Source organism: Orbicella franksi, chromosome 3, assembly GCF_964199315.1.
Source record: "Orbicella franksi chromosome 3, jaOrbFran1.1, whole genome shotgun sequence".
Classification (NCBI taxonomy): Eukaryota; Metazoa; Cnidaria; class Anthozoa; order Scleractinia; family Merulinidae; genus Orbicella; species Orbicella franksi.
The window spans coordinates 4,436,379-4,453,979 of record NC_138147.1 but is presented as its reverse complement, the minus strand read 5'-3'; the positions used below and the strand labels follow the sequence as shown (position 1 = coordinate 4,453,979).

At 38.1% G+C, this 17,601-nt stretch overlaps 1 protein-coding gene across 1 annotated transcript; it reads right to left on the bottom strand.

Moving 5' to 3' along the window:
* Positions 1–1,616: 1,616 nt before the first annotated feature.
* LOC145480752 (uncharacterized) lies at positions 1,617–8,662 on the bottom strand. The gene is made up of 8 exons (XM_081459073.1): positions 6,178–8,662; positions 5,244–5,591; positions 4,743–4,769; positions 4,504–4,530; positions 4,115–4,129; positions 3,097–3,480; positions 2,561–2,690; positions 1,617–2,104 (listed from the first exon to the last, which is right to left on the bottom strand). The coding sequence occupies exons 1-8, from the start codon at positions 6,260–6,262 to the stop codon at positions 1,762–1,764; spliced, it is 1,359 nt and encodes a 452-aa protein (XP_081315199.1). The 5' UTR covers positions 6,263–8,662; the 3' UTR covers positions 1,617–1,761.
* Between the last annotated feature and the right edge of the window lie 8,939 nt (positions 8,663–17,601).

Here is a 17,601-nt window from a genome sequence, read left to right as displayed (position 1 = left end):
TCGACAATAAAAGGTAATTATCAGTGTTGTATTTCCTCATAAAACAATCTTTTTAGCCAATCAAACACCGTGCAGGCCTTACAACGAGCAGTAATATTCAGTATAAACTAGTCATTTTATACAGTACTTAATGCCTACTTTTGTTAGTGCTCAAACGTTCTGCGCATCACGCAAGCCATGGTTTAAGCGCCACGCGCGCGCTGGGGTTGACATTGGGGAGTTCACGAAACCACGACGGCAACGGCAACGGGAACGCCACTGAACAAAAGAATTAATGAGCAGAACAATGGCTGTGCACGTGCGTTATAATTCTAGGTACATTTCTTTGCCGTCCTCTGCACAACAACAACGTGAAATAACCAAATTTTGCCTTGTCTGGAAAACGTGAACTGCGACGGCTAATTTTTTAAATTTTTATTTCAAATTTATCGCTGGGTTCCGGATTCAGTTTCGTGATAGGTTTGACAGTGATATACAAAGTAAATGACTTTAGAGTACCGCGAGATTCGTAGGTAAAATAAAAATCTATTTTTTAATCGACGTTGTTCTCGGCGTTACCGTTGTGGTTTCGTAAACTTCGTAATTGACGCAATCAACTACGCTACCAATTGCGCGACTAAAATGAAAGCAAAATATTCCTACTGTGACCAAATCAAGTTAAATGAACCTGTACTTAAACCAGGAACTCCAGAACAGTAGCATATCGCTAACCACTAACTGTTAACGTTTTCCAGCTAAAAACCTAGCTGTAATCTGTCGAAAATTATACTGAAATCCGACCGTAAACATGTACCTGCAGATGGCGTAGTGCGCGCGCAAAAAAAGTGCGAGAGACGCAAATGTCTTACTTACTGGGGAGGTGAGAGGAAAAATGTAACGGGCACCGTAAAAGTTCTCAAAAAAGATGAATAACTTTAAAAGAACGCATGGTTACCCCTACATTTTATGTTATGAAATGGAAGTGGCAAGCCTATTCAACACGTTATTAGTTTCTGGTTGTGAGCAAAAGGTATTTAAACTGTATTTTAGCTGATCCAGAGAAAGGCTGTCAGAGACGCTAAGAGCGCTGTTGCAACGATTTTGTTACTAAAAACATACCAAATGGTTTTTATGTTATATTTATCATTTGCCATGTAGTTTAAAGATATTTTTAAATGTGTTTGCTTTTCTGTGTGTAAAGGCGAATTGCAAGGAAATCTGTGAAGAAATATCCTTTCCTTCTTTTTTAAGAAAAATACTGATGTCAGCATTTTGGTTGAGGTTCAAGGCTGATTATCTCAAAAGAATGCGTGGTTTCCCACATTTTTCTTTGTGGATTCCAATAGCCCTTTATAAGGTATACTTTTTCGCGTGGTCCCAAGCTGGCACAAAAACCTGTGTATTTAGTAGGTACCGTCCTTAACAGATGTGGGTTGTGTCTGTAATTGCTGTTTCTGTTGTTTGTTTGTTTGCTTGCTTGCTTGTTTGCTCGCTGGATGAAATCCTCCCTTGAATTACATCCTGATGGACGCATTTTCCACCTAGGTTACTTAATAGTATAAGAAAAAAAAAAAGCAACAACAACAATAACAACAACAAAAATTCATCATAAAAATACAAATTTTATTCTTATCTCTGAGACTACTTTTACACTCATTATGAGTTTCTTTATTTCTTTAGAAATAAAAATCGTCATTTGTTTGTTTTAATGGGCGTGTTGTCTCTTTTCAATGCATCTTGCCTATTCTATAAGACAATTATCTCCCGGAGAATTTAAAGTATTTATCTTTTCTCATTGTTACTCTTTTTTGATGCCGTTTCTTCAAGGCTATTAGAAGTTGCCCCTGATCCACTTAAACCGTCTTGTTCAACATCACTTGGCAACTTCCGATCGAATGCTTGGCGTGTAAAATCGATGATGTCACGACTTCTCTTCTCCCCAGTTTCTTCTCCCAGTTTGGTAGATCCAGCTTTGTCCTGCTCAGGTCTAAGAGTGGATTGTCCTTCAAGGTCTTGGTTTCGGATGATCTGTGCCAAGGCTCTGTTAAGTTTTGCACGTACTGCCGGCCTAACATGAACTGGAGAATTTGTGTGTCTACGAAGTAGCGCTGCGTTCTCGTCGTAACTGAAGGGAAAAACAAAAAGAAAAAGAAAAGAAAATCAGACGCTTAGTATATTTCTGGGCTGCTATCACAAATGTCGTTCACGTTATTATCTTTCTTTCTGAGAAAAAAAAATAATGTTTTAATCCAAGATGACTGAAGCAGGATGGCATGTGACGTCATATGACATTACAGCCAACTGAAAAATCTCATCATGTAGAATAGCTTGAGGGCTTTTTTTTCTAAACAGGAAATAATTTTGCAATGTCTTATTGCGAAGAAAATTTAAACCCAAGGGAGTTCTAACTCCCCTCGCCTTCTCCTCCTTGTACTACGATTGGAATATACATTTATCTCTTGCTACCTCTAAACCTGAAATACATGTTTGTATCGATATGCAATGTCCATATACTTTCGGTAGAAAGCACTCTGCGTACAAGAAAACGTGCAAAGACAGTGAATAGTAGGTGTATACTTACTCATTGCAAATGCCGCAGGAGAAGGCACATATTTTTCGTATTTGCTGAATGCTGTGGAAAGGCGTCGGATGGTTACACATTCCACTCCTTGCAAATTCCTTGCATTCCGGTAAGACGTCGCGACACTGATCTGTTAACGAATAATGAAGGCATCCGCTATTTACTCGTGCAATCTTAAGAGAGTTTTCTCATTTCACTCGTAAAGTGAATCCTTAAAATTTCACGAGTATATATACGATGACATGCACGAAGAATGTTTGCTTTGGGGCGCTGGAACGATGGAATCTCAGTTACCAGCTAAATTTTCGGCGATTTCTCAGCTGTCAATTAAGAAAAAACTTCAGGACTCTCTCAGCAATCAGAAACTTATGCAGATGTCTTAGCCATATGCAAAAATAATGCGTCGTTTGTTTTATTTTATCTTATTTTAGGTTGACGATGCCAAACGTAACAATACCCCAATGTACTAAAATATCAATATACATTATGCATTATTATTATTATATATATTTTTTCAAATAGCTATGACTTCTTACCGATGAATATAGGGGGTCCTTTTAAAGGATGATCCACCACTACTGGTCTGCCAGCTTGTATTGGTGGAGCAGAATGAAGCGGACCAGGCAAAAATGGTCTCTGGGGCAAACACGGCGGATGGCACGGTCCCATGACAGGTGGCGCAGAGATACATGGCCCATCGATCGGTCCAGTTACTGGCGGTGCTGGTATGCGGCATGGGTGATGACAAGGTCTGATTATCGGGCGGGGTATACATATTGGACGGCACGGGGGAGGTCTGGGGCAAGGGTTGCAAGGAAGACACACCATAGGGCAGGGAGGTGGTGGTGGCTTTTTTGGGGGTGGCGGTGGTGATGGTGGCGGGGCTGGTGGGCTGGAACAACAGCAGCAACAGCAGCAAGCTGAGAGTAACAAAAGGTATATCATTAACGATTACATAAATGATGAAGAGTTAGGAGCAAATTAAAGACATAAATTGTTGTAAAAATATATTAAACGACAAGCTCGTTCTTACGAATGCATCTTTAGGAAATCTTATTAGCTGCATGATACCATGCCAATTGCAATTGAGTTCTACAAACAATAAATGCTTTTCAGCGGGCCGGAATCCTAAATCCTTGAATCTGATTTGCTAATCTCGCGCGCACCAGCGGTCCAAGCTTTTTGTTGCACCGTAAAACAACTTTAAGTGTAAACATTCAACACAGAGTCAAACAAAGCAGCAAATAAAGCCTTTTTGGATTTTTCGTAAATGTGTGTCGCTTTGATTTAAAGCGCATTACTAAGATACTCAACTTTATTTCAAACCGTGCGTTTCTTTTTCTCCTTGGGCCTTATTCTCAAAACCTCGGGCACAGCTTTTCCCAATACCGACCTCCCAGCCGGCAAATAACATATATATCCATGACCATACTACTCTAAGATTTTACATCATGTGTTACCAACAGACTATGAGCTAGATCATAGTCTCTCGGTGTTAAATAATGGCTTTAAATATGACTTGTAACTTGTTTAGCACATAGAAAACATACTTACGTGGCCGTGGACAAACTGAGGTGAGGTTTATGCATGTAAAAAAATAACAGTGAACGAGATGAGTAAATGGAAGCATTTTCCAAAGGTAAGGCAGTAAGTACAATTAAAGCTTAAGAGATTGTTCAAAGTTCGAACGAAACCAAAAAGAAGCGTGCAGTGATCTATAAATTAGAGAGGCCATAGGTTCTGTCTGACTGACCTGATTTTACTCATGTTTTTTTTACCGATGAAATGATCGTGATGGATATATATCAGACTGAATCAATTACGTGAACAGCACGCCGCATATAGCACTGCATATCAATGATTCCTAAATGCATTCTCTACCCTGTAAGCACTTGCTCACAAGCTAACAAGCACTTGTAACATAAAATGGATCTGGTACTTACTCGGACGGGGACAGCACATGCACGATCCTGAAAAAATCAATGAATAATAAGTTTAGGTAAGGCAATAGAAGAAGGATGGTTATTAGCTTACTATGGTTGTTATGACGACAATGTTTTCTTTCTGTTATATTCAGGTCAGATTTACAGGACAAAGTATTTTGTGTTCATGGGCTAACAAAACGACAAGATTAGATTGTAGTTACATTAATTATTTTCCTTTAGTCATTTTGTAGGGATACCTGGTATCATGGACGGGTTACACATCGCTGCAACAAACAAAAATAAAATAGACACATTTTAATATAATTTATATTTTGATCTTTATACCGGGGTGATCATAAGTTGAGAATCGTATCTGTTTATATAGATTGCAATCATAGACACAAATTAAGGATTTGGAAATGTACAGTTGATTTGAATTTTATTGAGTCCATAGGTCCTTAACGACAACAGAAACAACAACAACAACAACAACAACGGCAACAACAATAGAAGGGACTACCGTAACCAGGGTTTACTTGCTACTTAAAGCAGCAGTAAGAACAACAATATAGAAGCGGAGGGACGTTTTGGAAATCCAATTTGTTTACAGCAAGTCGACAGCACCTGTTTCCAACGCATGCTCAGGCTGAATAGTATAGCAACAGGGCAATAAATGTACTGGCTCAAGAAAATCGAGGATTTAAGACTCAAATTACTCGTGATACCATGCGTAGCTGAACAGAAATATGAGCACTTACATCCGGGACAACAAACCGAACAGCAGCCTGGACGATATCCGTAATAACAGGCACTCCTTCCAATTTTGAGTTTATTTGAAACATCGTCATTATTAAGCTTCTTGTAACTGAGGCTTAACATGTAATTTGCTGAACTTTGATTTTGTGTCGGAGCTGATCTGTCCGGATATATTCTGATAATCGTCTCCTGGTTCTTATTTGTCATTTGGGGGAGAATAAGCTTTGCCACCTTCGCTGGCATGTTAATACGGTATGTGGTTCGTCTTGAAGCCAAAGAACTGTTCTGATAATCGTTGACATGGAAACGCCGCGATGCTTTATGGTCTTTATCTTGGATAGAATCCTTTCCTAGAGCGAAAGAAAATGAATTTTAGTAAATAAATTTAGAACATGAACTGGTAGTATCTCTGGTAAATTTTATTTAGGTTACAGTTTAGGCGATCTGTGCTTGTTCATCAACATCACATATTTCTGTCCTAATTTAGTTACTGTATTTGAACGCAACAATGTATCACAGTTATCATAAAATAGTATGTGTTTAACCACTTAATTCTCCTTATAACAAAGGCTATGCTCTATTTATGAAAGGTCTCTCGCGCTTATAATAATAATAAAAGAAACATCCATGTTTCACGATCAATTAGAAAACGAGAACGCAGGTAGAAGTTTTAGATCATTGAGAATCATGTTGCCGTCAGAACCACACTAGGAGTTAATTTTCTTTATTTTCTGTCGATATTTGGATTTAAATATAAGGAACGGATTTTTCAGAAAACGTAGGACAAGCAAAAATATTACCTAACTTAAAAGAGACAACACCTTGGTCGATGTATTTAGCACCCCCATTTGTTATTAATTATTGAGTTGTTTGCATCAAAGCCAATTAGTAGAGTGAATCGACAAATACATAACTATCAAAGAAAATATCACTAACCTGATTTCAGCCTCAGTGTTGAAGCAGTTTGAACCCAAATTATAAGAAGGAATATTTTAATCTTCCTCAGTAATTGAAGACACATGGTTGAACCCACTTCTGACGGAGATTCGTTTGACGAAATGCCGCATTAAATACGTTTTCGTGGATGTTCGCCACTTTATCCATTCCTTGGTGGCATGTTTCAGCATTCAAAAACTATTACATGTTACTTTCCTCTACGATATGCTTCTACTTTGCTGCGGACGATACTGTATAGAAACAAAGCTAGAATGACCGGTGGTGGTTTTGGCGAGATAAAAGGCCACCTTGAAAGAACCAATAAATTAAAAATTAGGTTGCAAAGGTCTTCAACGTCTAAACCCCGGCGCAGGTTATTTGAACTTAAACTGTCGTCCAAAACTTCAAACTTATCGCTTGTTCGGTTAATAATGCTAAAGCCACTCAACAATGACAAATATTACCTAATGTAACTTCTTCAAACCTATTCTGTTCCATACCGCTTTACTTTGGCAAGATGTCATCATCGGAATATACCAGGTCAAAAAAAAGCCCCTCAAACTTTGATATCGGACATAAAAAGGTACGTGAGCCTTCAGTGGTATGAACAACAGCATGAAGACGGACAATGCAAGAAGAAGTTACAATGGCTTCCCATGGGGAGGTGGAGAGCAACATAACTAAGAAGGAAATGGTTGGTTAGGTTAATTAAGTCAAGCCACTTTGTCGCGCCACTGTCAAAGTGATTTACGGTATTTTATCGGTTATCAACTTCCCCGGTTGTGTATTTCAAATTTGTTAGACTAAGCGTTTATTTGCCTCAAGAAGTTTATTCAAGAAGTTTATTCGAGGTCGCTTTTTAAAGTTCTTGAATAAACTTCTTGAATAAACTTCTCAGAATACTGAGAACTGAATGGGTTTTATTTCTTTCACATATCACGTGATCAATATATGAAGAACATTGAGTACTCGATTCTGAACTTGTAATCCATATATAGGCTGCGAAAGCAGTAAAAGACCTGTCGAGCCGGGCGAGTTTGCAAGGAAGGTCACTTGTTTTCCTTTGTTAATAATAGAGTGAATAGGTACGAAAAAAAGTACTATAAAACGACGACTTGCAGAAATGATTATGTTTACCCATCTCATTTTCTGATACAGAGTAAAATCTTTTGGAGCTGTTGAAAGAAGTTTCGATCAATCTCTGATATCTAAAATTATAACTACTTTGATATTAAATGTACTTTTTTAAACATCATCCCTTCGTTTGGCATAAATTCAGTCCACTTTTTCTTCAATTTTTGTTTAGAAGTGGTGAATCGAATGTTAGTGGGATGGTGCGTTGCACTGACTACAGGCCGATCTGAGTGGTAAACACTGCTTTTTTCGTTTGCTTGTTTGTTTGTTTATTTATTTGGAATGTTTCAAGTGTATTGTCAGCTTACAGCTTAGTGAACATTTAAGAAATAATAAATTAGAAGTAAGAGGAATATTACCAATCTGGAAAATATACTTCCTCTGTTTCAAAACGAGTCCGCATGAGTCCATCAAATGAGTTTGATTTGCCTGAAAATTAAGGACGTTTGCGCTAATTGTTTCTGCGCATCCTTACTGCGCACGGAAATTCATACGCACGTTATGCATGAGAGCGCCCGCTAAATAATAAAATGAACAATGATAGGGCAAATGGCCATTGCTATAGCTTTACCTGGATTTAACGATCTTGGACGTTCGGTGACCCCTATTTTTCTTTTGATGGATCATTTTGTCTTCCGATTTTCTGCGTTTAGCAAAAAAATGAAGAAACTCTATCGACTAGAAGTTTGAATTTTTTGCAAAATGCACCAATGAATTCCGTTCTTTTAGCTCTTCGTATATCTGTGCGACGGTTTCAATTGCCTCTTGAAGGGATAAATTTCGTGACAACATTGGTAACATTTGGAATTATTTACGCGACAGACCCACTTCTACAAAATATGACTAAGATCGTTTGCCCCCGTTCACTCACCCTTGATATTTTTAATATAAACCCCTGTAGACCATGCTGAATTATGTGCGCCAATTTTTCAAAATCAGGGTAGTTTTCCACACGCTTTATCTCTGAAACGAAGTCGGTGACCCCCATTTTGTTGAGTTACACAAGTAACTTGACCGCGGTAAAAAAAAATTAAAAAATCTATCGACTAGGAAATTTTCGCGCGAACGTCCTTAACCTGTACGCGGACGATTTTTCTTATGGATGTTTTCGCACGAAGAGGCAAAAGACAACTCGGAAATGGTTTCTTGTGGCATATTGGTTTTAACATTACAACCTGTAATAACTCAAAAACGAGCTCGGTTACTCCCATTCTTTATTATCGAGTTGCGATAAGCATGATAAGATGCAACTTTTACAAAGTTTAAAACAAATTCGGTAAACTGGATTCAGAGAACATTAAAGTTTTGAAAATTTATACAGGTTGTTGAGTTGCCATGGTAGCATGTTATATAAAAAGGATGACCGCAACCTGTGTAGCAATGATTGGGCATTTGACTGACACCATTATTGTAACATCACTTGTTAAACAGTGGTAGTATTCATCCTTCATAGTATAGCTGTTAGAAAAGTGCTGGAAATCTTTAACTAAGTACATTTGTCTTTTGTGCTAATTGTCGTCGTTGTCACAATTAGCATTTTTCTTTGTTTTCTTTTGATTGTAAAGGAAACACCATCCTAAATAAAGTAGCAAAGGGCCTTAAAACGGACAGAAGAAACTGTCATTTGAAAGGACCATTTTCAACCAGCTTTGGTCTAAGGAGGTTTCACAAGCACAGTTGCGTTGATAAAGTTGCATAAAGGGTTCCACCCTTGAAACACAACGATAAGTAATATTCTTTATCAATTCATTATCTTTATTTAGTCTAGAAACAGGTAATAACATTTTAGTGTGCTAATTTTTTGGCCGTGTGACTTGACGTTTCTATGGCAATCAATTAAAAACATGACTTTAATTTTTTGTATAGGTTCGAATTTAGAATTTATACCAATGTTATCTAAATTCTTTGTATCTCTTCTTTCCTTATATTATTCCTGATTTTATGAACTAATTTTAAAGCTGTCCTGGCTTCTTAATTTTAAAGCAAATTCAAAATCCAAGATGGCAGATCCACGGAGGCGGATAATTCGATTTGAAACGTATGACGTTCAGATTTGACATTCTATGACGTGATGTTTGATAAGTTTGATTACGTTTAGGTGAATACTTTTGAAAAAAACATGACCTGTTAGGGCCACACGAACAAAAACAAGCCTAGATAAGTAGGGTCTTGGCAAGAATAACGTTCTTTGCGGCCAAAAATCTAATTTGCTGCACAAATTTTTATTTCAGTGCTTAACCTTAGGGAACAAGTTAATTGAATTGGTTTTCTTTTTTGCGATTTTTTGCCTCCTCGTATGTTCATGCCCTTTTGGGATTTTATTCTTCTTTATCCATATGCCAGCGGATGTGTAGTCTTGATCCCTGAAAACAAAACGAAAAATCGTTTAAAACGTGTACAGTGAAACCTGTATGAAGCGGACACCCTTTAGACACTCACTTGTGTCCCCTTAATACAGGGTGTCCGCTCTAAACAGGCTCTAATAAATTGTACAGTAATAGTCGATTGTTAACCTTTGTAACACAGTATAATTCAGTGTAAGATGAAAGACTGCTCAGTCATAGCAAAATCTCCAATCAGTCAATGCATCAATCTGAAATAATCTACCTCGCTTTAAAACGACATCGCTGAGCAATGTTAAAGGAGTCTGCGCTGAACTTTTAGAAGTAAAATTCCCTGCAAGTCTCCGCTTATTGCAGGTGTTGAGCAACAAAATGGGTCAATATTGGTCCCCGCGTCCGCTCAACAGAGGTGTCCGGCGCTGAATACAGGTTTATTAAACAGTAAGATGATGTGGGGAGAAAATTTAGGGACTCAACCTAGTATCCACTAAATAGTGGGTGTCCGCCTAATATGGCATGGGGTCTGCTTAGTACAAGTTTCACTTCATGCATCTAAATACCAGTTAGCTTTATTGCAAACATACCCTCTTTACCTTTTTGGATGCATTCCTTTAAAAGTGAATTTAACCTATTTTTATCACTACGTACGTAACATTAAGTATCAGTTTTGGTATATTGGAATACATATTATTTCTCTGCCGTGGGGTCCGTATTGGGAAAATCCGTTCCCGTCGTCTTGAGCAAGGCCCGAGGCCACAAACCCTTAGGGTTTCGAATGTAGAATAACCGTTCTTAAAACTGCTGCAGATGTCGTTTCAAATTAGGTTCATCTCATAACAACGCTTAGTTCAGCGTTAGTTTGTATTTTCTATCCCATAGTTAATAAATAGCAAAGGACTGATTAGCTTACGTCTTACAAAATCCACAACTCTTTTTACACATCTTCATTAAATAATCATCGCTGAAGCCAATGTTAGGTCCATCACAATATCCGTTGACACCGTAGCCAGAGCAGGCTGGATCGTAATCAACACATGCAGCTGTAAACAATTTAGACTACAATAAACATCAGGCTCTTATACTGAGGACATTATTCGGTAATCAACGTACTAATGAGGTTGTAGCACAGGTTTTGACATATTTTTTTGCTATTTTTTTAGGTGACCGGGAGACATTTTTACCGATTCTAAATATATTGTTGCAAAAATTGAATATACATAGTCTTGCAGGCTTGATGTAAGATGCTCGAGTAATGTATTTAACACTCAAAACACCAGGCCTGAATTTTTACCTTGAGCTAATTAAAAAGAATTGAAAATAGCTTGCAAAAAAAAAAAAAAAAAACGAAAATCAAACCACTGCCTCGGTGATGCTATATACACCTGTAAGAGCCTTCATTGTGTTAGAAAGTGTGAAAGAACCAGGTTATTAGCTAAGCTATCGTTATAATTCTAATCGATCATTTTCGTCTTTCATTTAAACTTCTTCCTTTAAGTTGATGCTAACGTTAATTTAAAGTTAAAAAAAACATTGCACAGTAATGCCGAGAAAAAACAGGTGACTTACTGCCGTATGAGAGGGAATTGTCGTGTACAGTGTAAGGATCTGGTGCTACTGGGTTTCGCTGGAATGGAATCACATAGTTCCAGATGTTCGGTGCCCGACCAAGAGCTTCAGGATGAACTGGAATAAGGGAAGGGGCAAGAGGAAGAACAACCCCCATGGGGGGACCATTCCAAATCAAATTTGGCTGAGCCTCACCTGAAAATTTCAAAGAAGATAAATTGAACTTGTGTATCTAATTAAAACTTTTGAAGTCCTTTTGAATTAGGATTTATCTATTTTGGTAATGCGTCGATAGGCCCTATTGTATCAGTGGTACTTTTAGCCGTGAACTTGCACATCATATTGTTTTGGACAATCACTGGCGCACTAAAGACCGATCTTTTTTTTTTTTAATTAAACCTCTCAAAGGAGCTACGTCACGGTCTGTGTATCTTGAAAAATTTAGCCTAAATTTTTCAAGTTTGTCGTTTGCACTCCTTGTCAATCTTCTCCATCCTTAACCATCCTTGTTCCTTTATGGTTTATTATTGTCTGTTTGGTGTTTTTTATAGCTTGGTATACTATTACTTTCAGGTTTCTTTCAAATTAAAGTGAATTTTGTACGTGGCAAAAATATCTCAAAATGTCCTGACTGAGCTCCTCTAAATTCTATAATCGAATTATTAATGCAAAATGACTGAGAAGCTTTGCTTTCAAATCTAGCAGTCTCAACTGAGGTTTTTATTTAGGTAGTGAGATAAAATAACATCGACTAGACTACGTTTTTGCTACCGATCGTGACAAAAGAAAAGGCAGTTGCCGTCATTGGCTGCTTTTACATTTTACTGACTTCACATTAAATACATTTGGTATTCACACTGAAAAAGCAAATTTCATTCAATTAGTTGCAAATCATATATTGAGGTCAAGAAAGTACTCTCTCGTCGGCCATGAGATCATGATTGAAATGATACTCTTATTTCTTTACTACTTCCTTTATCTAAACTCGTCAATATGAGATTTATAGAAACATACCAGTCGAAGCCTCAGTGGTATTTTCACCTGTGGATGTTAAACATAATGCTAACTTTATTCCCAGTATCTATCACGATCCTTCTTAGTTATGTTTAAAGCTATCAAAAGCGTGATCATCGTCTTAATAGCGGAGCTCCGGCGGCCCGAGGGGCCGCCAAGCTGAGCCCCATACTCATATAGGAAGGAAAAGGAAACCCATGAGTTGATTTTCTCATGGTTATCGTGGCTAGCGGTATTGCTCGTGGGCGCGTACGCACGACGACGACGGCGGCGGCGGAGTTGCCCAACATGGCGGCCATACTCCAAATAATAGGCTGACAGAGACATGCAGCCTTGGTTTACCGTGTACTTCCTTGATATTGGAAATCCATGTTAAGATCAATTGACACCTGTCAAAACAAGATATCTGCTGACCAGTATCACGTGACCATATCGCGGGCTCAAGTTTACAGCTCCTCGAGGTCACGTGTTTTTTGAAGTTGACCACTGACTAAGTTCTGGTTATCGATTGGATCGCGGGCTCATATTGGGTTAGCTTGTTGGAAACAGGGCAGGATTGTTCGGAAGCCGGTTTACGCTAACCCAGGATTAAAGTTTATCGAATTATAACTTTTTCTTCTACACAAATGTTTTTTGCTGTTTTGTTTTGTGTATATGGTGATTATTAAAACTCAAAACAGAAGGCCAAACAATATACAGAAACCTCACCGCAAAGTTACAAAACTCAAATCAAAATTCTCCCTTTTTCTGGGTTAGCTCAATCGGACTTTGAACAACCCGGCCCAGGAGCTACGCTTTTAGGCTGGCCTAAATCTATATATTACACCTTATGACACAGAGTTTAATAAGCCATATTCGTATTCCCGGTATTGGACTGGAGCTAGCTTGCAACTGAGGCTAATACGGGGAGTTTTTTCAAATGCAAATGAGACATATCTCTTTTAAATGATATTACCCGCAAGAGCCTACGTTGCAAGCTAGATCCGGGCCAATACCGAGAATACGAATATAGTCTATTAATATAAACGCTGAATATAAGGTTATAATCTCATTATTGCAGGTTTACCAGGTAATGAACCTGGCACGCCCACATTCACTACCGTAGGAGGGTTTCGTCTTACAGATAGGATTTCAATACGCGCGTAGCAATTGATCTCACGACAACTGGTTTAGTTTGATTTCGTATGAAAAAAAACAGAATCACCAAGAATGATTTGAACTGAAACTGTACAATGAACTGAGGTGTAATAACACTCAAATAAAACTCCTTTGGCCTTGTGGGAATTCTTCAATTTATAATCATCTTCTTTTGTCTCAGAAAATAAAACGTTTAGTTTAAGTATTATTCCGGTCTGCTTTCTTACCTGAAGATTCTTCTGTACTATTTTGAATAGGAACACCTATCAATAAGAAAGAATTACGTCATTATCTGCTCCGTAACGTAACCGTCATGCTCTGAAACCTTTTACTTAGTTCTGATCCATTTACAAGATCAGTGAACCACTGATATGATAAGACTTTTGTTGCCACATGCAGAAAATAGGAGTTTGCACGCTTGGTAGTAATTATCAAACTAACATCATGTTATTACTGGACATTTTAAAGGCCACTGTGTTAACGTTATTCCGCCTCGTAGTTAGTATTGTCAAGAATCCTATTCGAACATATAATGCACTTATCACTGCATTTACAAATGTGATTCTGATTATTGAAGCCTTAGCCTTACACATAAAAAATTTGCATTAGCCCAAGTAAGCTTATGAAACCATAAACAATTTCCCCGTTTGGACGGAAGCAAGTGATGAACATTCAAGTGGTTTTTGTATGTCCCGAGAATTACATTGTTGTCAGCAAAAATAAAACAAACTTTTTTTTTTTCTTATTTCCAAGACAAATTTTTCACTGACCTTCTTTCAGTTTATCTGCCAGCTCTTTTCCAGGAACAGCTGGAGGCTTTAGTATTCGAATGAAGACAGAGTTACTGCACAATGGAGGACTACCAATGTTGCACAGATCTACTTTATTGGATTCAGGACAAGAGCCCGCAGCCACTATCCTGACTCCAGACTCCTTTAAAACTCTAGCTGGTGCTATGACGTCATCAAGTGATTTACTACACATGATGTGCAGGAGAACACGTGAAACACCAGATTCAATAGTTCTTCCGGCTTGATCAAAAACGTTATTTTTCACTGCACTTAGTGCCTTCCCAGCCCAAGGAACACCGGAGGGCTTTATAACTGACTCCAAAGCTTCGTTGATTTTGCTGGTGTTGTAATGGTCCCTGAGATTGAACTCAATTTGAGTGTTGGTACCGTAAACGACTAAAGCAACATCTGTTCCCTGCAGAGACACGGGAAAGCGGTTGCAGACGTCTTTTACAATGTCTAGCATTATCCTGAATAAGGTTTTATTTACGGCATCACTGCCCTCTACCAGGAAAACCAAATCGACTGGTCCCATACTTGTCCTATTTGGACGAAGAATTGACCCTGCTTTTGGTAAACAAGGTTTTGTTCTATTGCTTGATTGAGGCGGCAGCTGTGAGCCTGACGAGGGCACAGTCGCTGGAAAGAAATGATATGCCAACATTAACAGCAAGGAAAAAGAAAAAGCCGGACGGAGAAATCGATGGGTGTGCATGCGTACGCCTGCGGCTATTGATGGTAAGGTGCACTAGTCTATTCCAGAGAAAAAGTTTTAGCAAAGAAATTTGCCTTATCACGCTGTTATTAAAATTACTAAGACATGATGCAGAACTCATTTTAGGCCGAAATTAAAAGGGATGGCATAGTGGTGTTAAGGCTCTCCTCCCACCAACGAAGCTCGAGTCCAATTCCGAGTCTGTTTCCAGTTAATGTCTTTCCCTGAGGGTACCCCGGTTTCCCTCCTAAACATCCAAATTTCAAATTTCAATTCGACCTCTGAGGTAGAGATTCCGCACGGCGAAAACGAGCCAGGAATGGCTGCCCCTTCACATATTAAACGAAACTTACCATTAGTACTGCATTCCTTTATAGGCGGAGGGCAAACTAGCTTTCTGCCGATTTGGAAAACTTGATTGATACAAAGAAAACAGAAAATATTTTAGGGTCTTAACCGATATGATAAACGTGGTTAGTTATACTAAGAGGTCGTCCTTTTTCTAGTGTCATATGAGGAGACATTACTCAATAACCGTAAATGAACTTTTTTTTTCACGATCCGCTTTGACGTAGATTTTTGTAAACGAAAAAAGACATTATTTATTCGCCTTGGCATTTGTAAAAGGGTATTTTAGGACTTCGCTAATACAATATTTGTACCAAATTTAAAACACGTTTTCTGGTTTAAATAGCTTAAGATTACGAACTTTCGATTGCCAGTCTGCGACCTTTGTGAAATATTCATTTGCCCAAAATTGCACACTGCAATAGAAAGCTCGTATTTTTAAATTAGTTTAACTACAGAAGGTTTTTTTCTTAATTTGCTATACTGCATGCTTTACCGGGATTACTCGTCCATTTTTTTAAATATGATATTTTTACTCAACAAACCTCTATTCAACTTGTCCAATAGTGCCTGTTTTATCGAGTCAGCTGCAAAATCCGGAAATGATATGAAATATTCTGAAGTAGGGTCACTTGGCAAGTTAATGACTGTAGATGCATTTATCGTTTCCTTTAGACCAACTGAATACACTAGGACCCCTGCTCTGTGCAAATCATTGGCAGGCTTCGAAACGTCATCGTCAGATTTTCCCGCCAAGAGGACAATTAAAAACTGAGGGACACCCTTCATTCCTTTAGTCTTAAACATTTTGCTTGTAGCTTCCAGTCCACGCCCAAAGGTACAAAATCTTCCAGATGCCGGGGACTCCAAAGACACTTCCGTAGAGTTTGACGACGGTACTTTCAAATCTTGAATTATTTTGGCACCATTAGAGACTGAAATGATTGCGGTTCGCAAGTTTTGATGATCGACTGGTAACGAGTGAATAAAATTTCTTGCAAGGTCCAGCTGCTGCTGAAAATTATCTCCTGCTTTGTTTCGACAATTGCTCACGACAAAAGCGACATCCAGTCTTATTTCTGCAAGAGGATGAAGTGCATAACTCCGTTATTGACTTGATATCACGTGCTAACTATGTTAAAAGTTCTACAACTATGTAAAGCACGTCAATTATACTTTGAAATTTATTGACACGAAAATATGACGCTCTTCATATTAATTAATATTAAATTATCATTATAGTTCAGTTCCTAGCAAATTGTAATCAAATTGAGTTCGGAGAGTGCAGCTTGTTTCTTTGTTATTGTTATTGTTATTCAGTGTTAATGAGTTTTATATACATATATAAATTACCAATGTAACTGGCTGATAAAAGGCATGTCTATTATTTGTGCTGGTGTCACCTTTATTACTTACCACCTGGTTGAGCACAGCGTTCAGAACGAGATTTTACAATCGAGACAACTGAGGAGACAAAAAAAAAAAAAACAATAGATATATCAGGCCGGGATTTCATTTAAAAGGCTTAATCATAAAAATTACAATTTCCTCGATTGTGATTGGTTTAAAAAACTCCTATTTTCCCCCTAATTCACTTGCCAAGTTGTTATCGGACAGTTTGTTATTGGACAGTTTGTTATCGGACAGTTCAATAAGCCAATCACATTCAAAGTTGTAGCTTAAATCAACCAATCACATTAAAAGTTGTAGTTACGTGGGTGCGTGCGTGCGTGCGCTTTTGTGTTTTTGGCGCCTAATTGCCGGTAGGAGGCGCGGTGGCCTTAGAATGTTTACATCTCCTTTGGAGGTGCTTTAATGCAAAAATTCCCTTTCTTTCATAGCTTGGCTATTCTTTTCTCGGAAATTGTAATTTTTTTGATTAATTGGTAATAAGACTTCGCGTCGTCCAATTCGGTTTGTAATCATACTCGTGATAAACAAATCGGACTCCAGCTGCGCGGTCGTCCGATTTTGTTATCACTCTTATGATAACCGACCGAATTGGACTCCACTCAGTCCTATTACCACTACTTATACATGTTGAGTACTTTCCCTTTTGATACTCTCCCTTTGAAGCTAATTAAACCAAGAGAAACAGCGAAACCATTTGTTTATTTGTTTGGTTATTTCTTTACCCGATGTTTCGCTTTCTCAAGAGATATGCTCGAGGAACACCTGTCGGATTAGTATTCAAAGCTTCCTAAAACGTCTGAATAATTAATTTAGGATTCTTGTTATCCACAGCATCATACCAGAATGCACACATTTACACCCTCTACCATCTTCTCTCGGAGCCCACGAACAAATATTTATGCCCTGCTTTTCGGTTTTAGTGTTAAGGAAAACAATATGGGCTAACCTTCAAAAAAGGATAATA